The following is a 13,508-nucleotide window of genomic DNA, read 5'->3' on the forward strand; positions in this document are numbered from 1 at the left end:
CTGCTTCTGCAGCAAGAGTTAGGGAGGTTTCCAAGTCCTGGTTTTCGTTTATAGTTAGGTTTAAAATTTGTTCCTTTAACTCTTGTTCACTGCATTCATAATTTGTTTTTGAATCATGGGAGTGTAACTCCAATTTTGTATCTGTCAATAGTGATTTTCTTGCTTCATCTAGTGCCTTTTGGAAGTCAGGCTTTAAGCTTTGGTTTTTTTGGAATTTCATTTTCAAGAAAGTTATAAAAAGGGAAAATTTCTTTCTCACTACAATGTCATCAAGAAATTAAAAAAAATACAAACAGCCAATTTGGCTTGATTGGTAAATATAAATTTTTAAACCAAACAACAGTCTGTGGTGATTTGTTAGTTTTATAGAAACCAAAGAAGCCCATTATACTTTCTGAACAACAATAATTTTGGCCAAGGTTTTGAACAATCACTCTGACCATAGTATGAAGATTTGGAGAAAGAAGGAAGATATGTAGTACTAACTGTTATCAGTGGCTCTGTTTGCATCATTACAGTTTGATTGGGTTGTAATTGCATTTAACTCAGTCCTGATATGAGTATTTTTACAAGGCATTATTGGTAGGCTGTTAGAGAATACCATCAGAGCCATTTCTGAGTCTCTGAAAACATACTTAAAAAGTCATGCTCATGTTAAAGGTGTTCCTGAGGGTTCTGTATTGGCTCTTGAACATTTTTAAGGATACTGCTTTAGAGTCTTGAACTCGGAAAAGAAATAGTTTTTGTAAAATAAATTTTGAAATTACATTCTGGAGAGGTGAATTTATGACTAAAAAGTTCTCTTTTCCAGTTAACCTCAACCTAGTTGTGCTGTTATAATAAATAGTAACAGAAATATTTTGAACTTAAATTTTTAGATTTTGTTTTCAAAGTGTAATATGAACATTCTTATGCTCTGATGACAGATGAAAGGCATTATTCAGAATAAATAGGTTAGTAAAAGGAGTACTCAGTCAATTTGAAGCTTTCTTCATATTTCTATAAAATTTAAGTACTCAAATTTTAAAAAGTTGTTGCTACAAAGATGAGCTTGAGTAATCATAGGCAAGAAGCACATCCTGATGAGTTGAATTCTGATTTTTCATGCTCAGCATGAGTTTCAAGTTCAAGTTGGAACCAAATATGGAGGATGGAGACTTTCACTTCTATCTTGATCGAATAAGAGACGCCCTTTTGAAGCACCAACAGTGCTTAGAAACTTTGCACTTTTCTCTCATTTTCCACAGGTATGCTTGATAAGGCATATTCACTAGGTAGGAAGTCAACTATTAAATTCAATTAGATTAAATTAGTTAGCTAAATTTCAAGTGGCTACAATACAATGCTATATCACAAGTGTTGGGTGTTAAGGTACATATAGCTAAAGATGTTCAGAGAAGAAATTTTCAAGTTTATCTGCTGACAGAATCTAACAAAACTGATAAGGGACTGCTGTGTGAGGTCAAGGTGGTAGAATGGACACTAATGTACATTTGAATGTTACTAAGACTAAACCACGTTCGTGTTTAGCTCTCACAGAATTGTTTGTTATCAGTAATGTAATCTGTGTTTGGAATTTAAATGGTTCTCTCAAGTGAAAATTTTTGTTTTAGAAATGAAACACTGTAATCTTTTATTTCAGTTCATACTGGCACTGATTTTCTTTGATTTGTTGTCAACATTACGTGTTCCACAAGGTAAGGTTAAGGTTTCATTTTCAATATTTCTTTCCACAGTCACACATCGGTCATTCAAAGCTCTTCAGTTTAAAATACTATGAATAATGTCTCATATTTCCTCGAACTTGCAAATCTTCTTCCATTCTTAGTTAGTCTAAGTATGTTAATATAAAATAACTGACCTGTAAAAAAATGCATCATCTGGTAATTTTGTAATTTCTGTATCCAATCTCACAAAATAGTAGTTTGTATTGTTTTAAGTGTAAATTTGCTCTCACCACTCGTACTAAAATTAGAATATTCTAACAGAGGCCCTTTTGAAGCACCAACAGTGCTTAGAAACTTGCTGGTTTTTTAAACAGGAAGAGACATTGATAAAAAGGTCTGAGTTTTTATTAATAATTTATGTCAATTGTACCCTACGCTTAATTCTAACAACTACATAAAATAATTTTTTGCAATCCACACTACAAGGGCACTCAAATTAATCAATCCATTAAGAAAATTATTGTTGTATGATAATAAATCATAAAAGTTTGTTAAAATTGGTTTTTACCGTTTTTCCAAAATATTGGGAGGTTTATTGCACCACCTGTCACTTAATTCCTTTCACGTACAACTTATTAATATTACATTTGTTAATCTCCAATTTTATATATGTAACTGAAACTATCAACACTTTTAACATAGACAAGTCTCATTGTCACCCAGGATACCTTACTAGGAAGAACCAAACTTTAACTCTTTTATTCCTATGATCGGTAGTAGATATAGAATAAAATTCACGTAGTACCCTGTAAATAGTAAGGTAATTTTCCTAGTAGTAGTAGTGGTAGAACTGGGTGCCGGCAGTGGTGCTTTTGTACCAGAATACTGGATGCCATTTTGGCTCTGATTTTTACTCTGTGTTTTATTGTGGTACTTCTATAATAAAATATGAATAATAATAAAACTCAGCTATTAACAATCGTACTTAAAAAATAATCTCAATCAATCAAATTCTTTATTTAAATGAACACTAAGTACAGTAATGGCGTTGTCAAATAGTTACGTATTTAAAAAAAATTATCTAAAGTATAATGAAATAAAATCTACAGCACCAGTTGAAATTCTTGTTTTCTCTATCTCTTCAGGTTTTCTGGTACGGTAGTTCATTGTATAGTTTTCTTCGGTTTGGCTGCTTCAAAAATAAGTAAAATCACAAAGACCAATCCATTAAAAAACATTATACATTCTAAAATTCTTCACAGAAAGTATTATATTGTGCGTACACATTTTTTTCCACAGTTGGCGTAGTAAAAAAGGCTATTTGGCAATTTGTTTTGCTGTAAACACTAGAGAAAAGGCTCTAATGAATCAGACCTAGAATTTAAAATAATGAAAAAAAAACATTGGAATTGGGCTGGTAGGGAATTTTCTCAATTATTTCAAAACAGGTTTTCATTGTAAATCTAGCCTTTACATTTTGGCACGATTAGTAACTTTGTGTGAGTTAATGGAAAAATTTTTAATTTGTTAAGTTATTTATCCAGAGGGCAATGGAGGGGAGGGTTGTGATATATCCTATAATGACTCAACCCCCTAGACTCTTAGACTTTTAGGATTGTGGTTCTGTTAAATTAACACTGACATTAAAGCTGAATGTCAATAACGTAAAGATTAACATTGCAGTACTGTTACATTTACACTGACATTGAAGCTGAATGTCAGTAATGTAAGGATTAGCATTTCAGTACTGTTAAATTTACACTGACATTGAAGCTGAATGTCAGTAATGTAAGGATTAGCATTTCGGTACTGTTAAATTTACACTGACATTGAAGCTGAATGTCAGTAATGTAAGGATTAGCATTTCGGTACTGTTAAATTTACACTGACATTGAAGCTGAATGTCAATAATGTAAGGATTAGCATTTCGGTACTGTTAAATTTACACTGACATTGAAGCTGAATGTCAGTAATGTAAGGATTAGCATTTCGGTACTGTTAAATTTACACTGACATTGAAGCTGAATGTCAATAATGTAAGGATTAGCATTTCGGTACTGTTAAATTTACACTGACATTGAAGCTGAATGTCAATAATGTAAGGATTAGCATTTCGGTACTGTTAAATTTACACTGACATTGAAGCTGAATGTCAATAATGTAAGGATTAGCATTGCGTACTAGCTCCAGAGCCAGAGGATACTGAATAAACTCCATCCTACTGTCAACAGTAACATCTTACTATTACTATTCCCCTCTCTCTCTCTCTCTCTCTCTCTCTCTCTCTCTCTCTCTCTCGGGTGGCACGCCCTTATATCAATGCTAACAACAGCCTTTAACACCTAGGGAGACACACAAACTCCACCGTCAACTCTCGCAGGAGACTAGACCTATCAATGTATTCTTGCTCCCCAATATCTTGACATTTGCAATTAGTGATGTGCTGCTCCCAGACATTAAGGTTATCCAGATTTAATTGACACATACATTTTTGCTGTACTCAGTATAGATTCAACTGGAAAGTATAAACCAGCCAGGAGTGAACCCTCCTGGTCATAACCAGTTGTTGGGAGAGTAAATATTTGATATCATAAAACCAGCCAGGAGTGAACCCTCCTGGTCATAACCAGTTGTTGGGAGAGTAAGTATTTGATATCATAAAACCAGCCAGGAGTGAACCCTCCTGGTCATAACCAGTTGTTGGGAGAGTAAGTATTTGATAAAATAATACGTTTAGGAAGTTTAATCAAATTTTTTATATGTGATTGTATATTATACTGTCATTCCCAATATTGATTCAACACATTATAAGGTTTTTTAGCCACAAAACTTGTTATCTAACTTCAGTACACTTTGACAAAACTGACAAAATCACAATAAAAAAATCGTTACTGACTATTCATAAGTTTTAAATTAGTCAATCCAATTTTGTAGTTTTATTCATTTTAATTCTTATTATTTTATACATACATAGCAATTACAGTTTTAAATTTATAATTAATATAGTATTATATATAATTAAAAAGAGCATCTACGTTATAGTTACCAACTAGGTTTTGTATTTTATAGGAAAACATGTTAACGTTGAGAAAGACGATTTGAGAAGTAAAGGCATATTTGGTTCACTTAAATCCATTCTGGAATACCTTCAGCTTCCTCAGGTAATAAACATAATATATAACATTATAAAATACAACTAATATTCATATTTTTATTATTGTGGTGCATTTTAAAATTACGAGTATTGTTATGCTTTGTAAATGCAAATGACAGAAACAGAATTATAAAAGGTATTAATTTTTTCCCCATTCCCTCTTTTATCGATTTCTTCAGGAAGCACATTTTGAGATGCTTTAATTTTGAAGTTTACTAGTTATTAGTATGAGATTGCAACCATTATTTAGATTTTAGCCATTAAGTTGTTTTCAAATTATAAGTAAAAAAGATTTAAGTTCAATGTATCAATTTTTCTTCCGATTTAGATCCCATTTAAATTTGTTTGACCTTCGTTGTAAATAGTTATACTTGTAGCAGTGGTGTAACTAATACTTTGCTTTGGGGAGATGAATCTGATTGAAGAGCATACCACACTGGAGGGTATTGAATAAATCTGAATAATTTTAAATTTTATATAAATAATTATAATAAATAGTCATGAATAAATTTGTATACCTTCTTGAATTAAAACATTTAACTATTGCATTTAAAACATTTTAGGTTGTGTACATATGTTTTTTTAAGTACTACCCCCTCATCCCCTCCTTAGCCATTGAGTCCTGTAGTAATGACATGAATTAATACTCAAATTAGTATTCATTAAGAGTACATTCTAAGACATTTTATTAGAGTTAACTGTCCACAACTTGTTGGGAATTGAAATAATTTTAGGAAAAAAATACTAGAAAATAACTGGAAGGAATTCTATCCATAACTTGTAGGGCAGAAAAATAACTAGACGGAATTAGATTGTGCAGCCATTTTTTCTTTTAGGTTCAGTTCTATCTTGCTCAATAAATTATTTCAGGAGCAAAAACTAGCCAGTACAAAATCAGTGTAGGGATCATAAATTCAAGTGATTCAAGTATTAAAAAAATAATTTTATTCCATTTACTTAATATGGAAATAACAATTCATGATAGAAGAGATGAGTACATTTCAGAGAAATCGATGTTAAAATTATCCTTGTAATAATAAAATTAGATAGAGGAAGCTTTAATAAAACATATTGGTAACAATGTGAGCACTAATTTCAATAAGTTAGAGATTTCACTGTTCACATCAAGAATTTTTATTATAGTTTCATAATTATGATCACACTCAAGTAAAAACACATTATTGACATAAGTTTTGTACAGAATGATTTTCATTATTTTAGTATTATACGAACCACATGCCTGTTGGAGGAAAAGAAAGTGTTCTGTGTACAAACAAATGATAATTCTCTACAATTACATGATCTGAGCTTGTATTTAGGTACTATCTTGATGGAAGTTTCCCTTTACTGCCAGAAGTGCACCAAAGTCCACACTGACATCCAGGAACATTTCTGATTGGTAATTTTCCAAACTCAGATCACTCATCATTAACAAACACTTCTACCGAACAGGAAAATCATTGACACATAAGTGTCAAGTACAGTGATTAACTACTTGACTTTGACCAAGCATTGGCGGGGGGGGGGGGGGAGTTTTGGTGATGAGACATTTTCCTGATATTCATCAACTAAAGATTAAGCAGTTACACTAAACCAAAATCTCATAAGGCGTTTACTGTCAAGGAGTGGTTGGTATAGTACCAAAGTACCTGATTTTCTTTATTAGAGCACTCCACAGAGTCTCTTTGTAATGAATTTGTAAATAATTAAGTGATATAAGAACTGATAAATTGTCTGACATAAGTTTATTGTTAAAAGCAATATCGAATAAGAACGTAATCAATAGTTACATATTACCAAATTTTATATAATTGATTTAACATAGTTAAACGTTTTAAATGTGTTTTGTAATAACATTACATTACACATTCTCTTTAACATATAAAAGAAATAATTTAAACACGATTAAAGAAAAATTTGAAACAACATTTTAAGTTACATACTTCAAGGATAAATTTTAAAATATTTAAATAATAAAGAACCTCTTCCTCTCGAACTCCAAATAAAATGTTTCCATTAATAACTAATGAGTACAGTTAATTTGATCATGCATGATGGAATGTTTAGTATAGATCTTTGCCCGCAATCAAAGAAATGATAAAGAAGTATCGGAAATCATTGCACATCGGCAAACAGCTGACAGACTTCCTGCCCGGTCCAAGACGACGGTTCATCGTCATAGAAGGACTCTATACTTCAAGTAAGTCATGTAAGTGATCTGTCTTCTTATGTTGTATTATTATTATTTTATTTAAGCATGTTCAGCATTTTTCAATAGATTTGCGATTCTTGGTCTTTTACACTTTCAATTTTGAGGTTCATATTGTAAGAGAGGTGATGAAATCTGCACATACTTACTTAATTAGAAATAGAGTTAAATAAATTCAGACATTGTGCAATATACAAGGAGTGCATTGTTTGAGAACAATCATACATGACTGTCATGTTTGGTCTGGTACACCAAAACATCCAGAGATAGGTGGCTGGCAGCTCTAAAATCCAGGGCTGTCAGAAGATATCCATCAAACAACAACAGAATTTAAAAGGCACAGTGTACTGATGTGCGATCCTGATTTTTATAAAATGTATGGTGGGAAGTGGCAGGAATTTCACTATTATTCACCATTTCATATATTTTTATGCTCTTTTCCACCAGATCACAAATCAGAAAATCTGTATTTATAAAATCTTCAAGAAACGTAATGGTATCAAGTTTACAATAAAATAATTTTAATTCTTGATTTAAAATGTCAGGGCGAAGAACTCTTGATTCATGTAGACTGGTCGTTCCATAAGTTAGTAGTACAGTTGTCTTTGAAGCGTTGTTCCTTGGGGTGTTTCAGGTTCTCTGGTAGTAAGTTGTAGAATTTCAGTCCTGCATAAAATGGTTTTTTGTGTATTTAGTGGTATGATGAAAAGGAATTTAGTAGTCAGCAGCTCTTTGAGTGTTGTAGGCATGGATGTCCTTACCTCTTGGCAATTCCAGTTGATCAATATGCATAACTGCTGCATGAATATACAGAGCCGTGACTGTCAAGATTTTGAGAGTTTTGTAAGCCTCTCTACAGCTTTACATTGGGGTATGCTTGTGCATATGCAATCTAGGGAGGTCTTGGAAGTATTGATTACCTGAGTTGCTGACAGAAGAAGTCTTCTGATACCATAGCAGAGTAGATCATCTTCAAAACATGCATTATCAGAATTCGGAGCTATGCTATTGATATTAACATCGCCCATTTTCACCAAGGTGTGTGAATGTTGAGCTTCTTTTCACCTTCTGCTAAGTGCAATGTCTGAAATCTGACGCCGTCAAAAACTTAACCTCTGAAATCTGAAGTCAGCGACAGAAGAAATCCAAAACAGGTTGTCAACAAAGAAGCACAAAACAGACTTTTTACATTGTTTCGATATAAGAGACAACTACACTACAAAATCAAGTGTAATCTACATGAATAGGTATTCTCATTGTCTCATCAAATGCACAATTGAGTGCACTAAAATGTTTCAGATACGATCCCAAAGCACGGCAGAGCAACCGAGTTTTCTACACATAACACTAATATGATGGGAAGGGTCGATTTAATGTGAATATTGAGTTCAGCTCCTTTACACCAAATTATTATATATTACATTATATTTATATATTTTTTTAAATGGACTCGTACATTTGTAATGGCACAGTTACTAAGGACATTTATTCCAAACATTGCCTCTTTAATAATTGTTACATTTCATAATTATTATGATACATGAACTGCGTACATTTATATTTAGTTGATTCTGACTGTAAAAACTTAAAGCAATGGTACTTCTGTTACTAAATAGGCCTACTTTGTTGAAGAGAGGCATGCTGTGGCCAAACTAGTGGCACGTAGCCTACGAGGGAAACACATCTTGAACCCGTTCCGGAAGCTGGCGGGGGTAAACACATTACCAGCCACGTATGACACCCGGAGAGCCTACTACTCCCTGACTAAGTACGGGATCGCCAATCTAGTCCCAAAGTTGTTAGCTCTCCAACCAGTCGTCATGGAGAGGTTAGTGGTAGTTTCTCTAGAGAGTTAGTTAAACTGTTATATGCCACATGATTAGTTATGGGTTTCATTTTCCTTCCTTTGAAGGCTCTAGAATAGTTAGTTTTACCTTTGATTATATTAGTTATAGCAGAGATAAATCATTCATATTAACGAGGTGTGTTGAGGTCTGGAGGATTATTTCAGTTAGATCTGAGGTCCGACGCTAGGGCTGCGCCACGTAGATTTTATTTTACCGTTCAAATATTTACTACCTGACTTCCCACTCCGCAAATCACAGTCTGAGGACTTACATTTGCTGTGCCCCAATTTATAGGATTGGACGAGTTATCTCCTAAGTAAAGAATATAATCTACTCATGGAATTTGAATTCTATTCATACTTTTATTTAATAGAAGAAATTATTTACAAGTAAACCTGAGTTATTTATACCACCCAATTTGGAGAGTTTTCTTAATGGCAAATAAGCAAAATAATTTTCTATTAACATATGTCCTATTTAACTATGTTCATAAAGGTTTGTGTTTTTTTACTTACAAATGCATAACTCATAAGTGGTTTAAATCACAAAATTGTAATATTCCATGACTGTCTTCTTAATATGTAATGTACTACGTAAAAAAAACCAAAAGTATTATTTTTAATGGTTTATAAATAGCATGTATTTGAATGTTACAATTCATAATAAAAAAATTGTAAAAGTACATAAACAGTTGTGCTACAAAGAAATAATGTTTGATGTCTTAATTGTTTTTTTATTATGAAACAAAATTACTATTTTATGTACCCAGGATCCATGTTTATTCAAACAATAAAAATTGATTCTGTTGTTTATTTTTTTAAATTTATTCTGTTATTTATTTTACATCCAATACTAGTAAATAAGACACAATTTGATTTTTACCCCAACATTTTGTTATTTAGTCTTCTTTTTACTTATAAAAGTTTTTTTAATTCTGATATAAAACTTTTTAAACAGCCGCTCTCTAAAACCCTTAAAAACGTAATTTACATTTTTTGTCTATAGCTACATCTTAATAAGATGTGCTCATCAAAAATTACTTGACTGAAACTTAAATTATTTCAGAGCTACGCATTTTGAAATAAAATCACTGATGGCAAACAAAGGAAATGTGGTATATAAAATAACTATTAAATAGCATAAAACCAATCAAGTTGATAACCATTGGATTCACCTAACAGACGAAATACACCCAGATACATACAATAAATAAATGTTCATGTTACATGTATTATATATAACTGTAACATAATTTGTTTTTAAAAGAAAAGTTTACTTGTACTAGATCATATTTTATATTGCTTTTGTTAAATTAATTTGTATTTATAAAATGGAGTTATTAACAAGACTTCTTTAGAAAAATCTATAAAATTACAATTTTATTTATACACATACAATTGAAACTGATGATCACAAACAACTTTAGTATTAGTAACATTTGTAAGATAATTTCATGTTTATTACAAAAATACATGAATAATAATTGAATCAATCAGTTTTTATGTGTGACGGCAGGTACTGGCTCGATCAGGCGGCATTTGTGATTGCCAAAACGTTTGGTGAAAACTTGCCCGAACTGGATTCTGGACTCTACGACTGGCCTTCTGACTTGATCAAACCTGACATCACATTCTTCATTAATGCAGACAACAAGTCGACCGAACACTCCAACCTTCCGAACGAGATCAGTAATTTCACATTGAAGTAAATATTTGTCTTTGTCATATTCATTGTGTATCTACTTGAATTTAGCTCCATTCCACCTTCTGTTTAGTGCAGTATCTGGACCTTAACTCTGAAATCCTGGAATCTTGAACGAAGACGGTAAAAACTTACATCATTTTGGCATCAGAGACACCTGGACTTCCAAATAAGTCTGTCTGGTTAACCCAGCAGCCATCTAGTGTGAACGAGATAAGAAGGTGTTCTCATTATCTCGAGACATGATCTCAAAGCATCAAGGAGCAACCAAGTTTTTACACAAACCATAGCTATCAAGGGTTGGTTCAATGTAAATGTTGAATTTACAGGAAGGTAAATGGAGCTAAATTCGAGATTCATGCTGTGTATTATTGTAGCTAAAATATATATATACAAGATTGTTTGGTGGAATGTATAGGAAATATTTTCTTGGTTTGCTATGTTTATTGGACTATAACTAACCAAAAGTTTTCTGCACAAAGGCCAATGCTTGGTTATGTTTCTAAATGAACCATAAGTAGGTGGATTTGGTTGAATCGGACAATGTGGAAGTTTTGTTTCTGATACAGTTGAAGATAGGCTGCCATCTTAAACTTAAATTTAACACCTTGACTACTAGTAGATGACAACCATGAATGAGAGTGTGACTATTACTACTACAAGCGTAAAAAACTCTAGAAGTCTGGATATCTATGTTGTTCAGTCCTTTCTTTTGAAAGCAGTGATCCATGAAGTAGCAAACTCTCTATTAGCAGTAATAAACAAGTTTCTTAGTCAAGGTATTTTTACGGATGCTTTGAAGATTGCACGCACGGTTCCCATCTACAAGAAGGGAAATCCTGAGCAACACCCAACATAGCTTCAGGGGATGTTCCACAATCACTGTCTTATCCACAGCATCGAAGATAGTGGAAGCTTTAGAGGCTGGTGACTCTATGGGTCTTGCGCTCTGTGACCTGAGCCGAGCATTCGTTTATGTGCTGCATAAGATTCTATTCAGCAACCTGAATTCCTATGGGATCGAAGGAGCAGTTCACAAAACCTATCCAGCTATCTCAAAAATAGACAACAGAGGTTATAATAATTCTCCAAAGAGGAAAGTAACTAAAGAATTGGTTATAAATTTTCTTCATTCAATACATAAACTATTCCTCTATCAAATTTTCATACTCTTATATTTGTGGTAACTAGTAATAAAAATAGTCAATCATATAGCTTAAAACGCTTTTCAAATATCTTTGGTTATCTCCTTTAAACCTTGTATTGATATTATAAATGCATTAAAACAATAAATCCCATTCATTGTGCAGAATAGTGTACTAACACTATTAAATACACAAATTGTGAAAAACATAACTCTGCCCACAAAAATGGAGTGGGCACTCTTAATGCAAAATGTTTGAAATCAGTCTCTCATTTGTAATACATTGTTAGAAAGGGCATATATAGGGGAATTTTCATTAAACTGTGAACTCTTTTAATCCAGTCAAATAAATAAGCCAAAAATTCAAAAATTTTATTATTAGTGAAAAATTTAGTTTTTCTGAAATAAATTCTTTGTTTGAAGTTTCTTTTTGGCGATGGAAGGATTGTGAAGGAAACAGGATTTTTTCCAGACATTTGCCATCATTTATTGATACAATACAATCAGTAGCACTATGTTTCGAGATCTGCAATCTGATCTCTTCTTCAGGTAAAGAATCTTTACCGGCAAATGTCTGAACACACCTTAAAAGGTGTGGTTAAACGTTTAACCACTATTACAAGTTCCTTCCTCATTGTTTTATAGAGTAATAGAAAAAGAAAATCTGTATATAATGCGATAACTGGCAGTTATTTTTACTGTTAGATATACACATATTAGTAATTTTTTAGATTTTCATCAAACTACTTTGTACAGTTACTGAAAATCGAACTATATCTGACGTGTTATATCTATCTCTATTTATTGCTAAAATTTAGACTGAAATAATTAGAGTTGAATAACAATTTTGGTCAGCTTTAAATTTTTTAGAATGATAGCAATGAGCATTAAAAGCAGAATTTCATTTAAAAAATTGTATCAAAATTTGAATGTTCTTCTATAAATGATTCTTAACCTAAAGCAAGAAATTTGAATTTTGTACAAAATCTCCAACTACGCAAATTTACCAGTTATACCACCTCAATCATTGACTTGTATGTTTCAGCATTCTGCGAGTATATGACGAGTACAAGAAAGTGATGAAGATCATAGAAATCAGTTCCAACCAGAAGTTGTGGGACATAGTGAAGGAAGTGTTGGCTCAAGTGAGGCTGCTGGGTCCAGATGTAGTTACAGAGATTAAGAAGGCGCAGCCGATACGTTTGATGGATTAGACGTTCTGAAGTTCTGATACTGATTAACTGTTTTACTTGATGTTTCTGATTAAAACATTATTTACTGATTAACGTAATTCAAACTATAAAATATGTTGACAATTAAAACAAAGTATTTAAACAAACCCAGTGAGTGTTTATATTTAAAATATACCATATAGATATAGTTTATTGCTACAAATTTAAAACATTTGTGCTGAACATTGAATTTGTCAACCTTTAGATTTCAGTAATAATAGGAGTGTGTACGAAACTTTGATGGTGTATTTTAGAAATCAATAAATTATATTTTAAACAAATAAATTATTTTTAATGGCTACTATACTATGTGGACACATTGTACAAAAATGGGGAATTATAGATTTTTAATAGCGCAAATCAATTTTGTACCATTCAGAATCCTATGTGAAAAGAAGAATGATATTTTGAGAAAAATCTCCTTAAAAAACAAAACCTTACACTGAAAACTAAATTTGTTGTTGGTGTGAATGATAGTGCTTGTCCTTCAATGGGATTTGGCTGAGCATTAGTAAAGTCTATAACTCAGGAGGATATCTCGAGAATGAATTGAG

At 32.2% G+C, this 13,508-nt stretch overlaps 1 protein-coding gene across 2 annotated transcripts; it reads left to right on the top strand.

Annotated features, from left to right (window-relative positions):
• The first annotated feature begins 1,469 nt into the window (after positions 1-1,469).
• LOC124353672 (UMP-CMP kinase 2, mitochondrial-like) lies at positions 1,470-13,297 on the top strand. 2 transcript variants are annotated; one of them, XM_046803626.1, is made up of 6 exons: positions 1,476-1,697; positions 4,737-4,828; positions 6,889-7,021; positions 8,663-8,858; positions 10,393-10,581; positions 12,768-13,283. In XM_046803626.1, the coding sequence occupies exons 1-6, from the start codon at positions 1,616-1,618 to the stop codon at positions 12,934-12,936; spliced, it is 861 nt and encodes a 286-aa protein (XP_046659582.1). In that variant the 5' UTR covers positions 1,476-1,615; the 3' UTR covers positions 12,937-13,283. The 2 variants fall into 2 exon arrangements, with proteins under 2 accessions (XP_046659583.1, XP_046659582.1); XM_046803627.1 differs by lacking the exon at positions 6,889-7,021 and having other exon boundaries at positions 1,470-1,697; positions 8,647-8,858; positions 12,768-13,297.
• The last annotated feature ends 211 nt before the right edge of the window (positions 13,298-13,508 follow it).

Source organism: Homalodisca vitripennis, chromosome 2 (genome assembly GCF_021130785.1).
Source record: "Homalodisca vitripennis isolate AUS2020 chromosome 2, UT_GWSS_2.1, whole genome shotgun sequence".
NCBI lineage: Eukaryota > Metazoa > Arthropoda > Insecta > Hemiptera > Cicadellidae > Homalodisca > Homalodisca vitripennis.

Coding starts and splice junctions, on each gene's coding strand:
- LOC124353672 (XM_046803626.1), top strand. CDS start 1,616: ATGAAACACTGTAATCTTTTATTTCAGTTCATACTGGCACTGATTTTC. Junction 8,859..10,392: donor CAACCAGTCGTCATGGAGAG/GTTAGTGGTAGT, acceptor GTGTGACGGCAG/GTACTGGCTCGATCAGGCGG. Junction 10,582..12,767: donor ATCAGTAATTTCACATTGAA/GTAAATATTTGT, acceptor TGTATGTTTCAG/CATTCTGCGAGTATATGACG.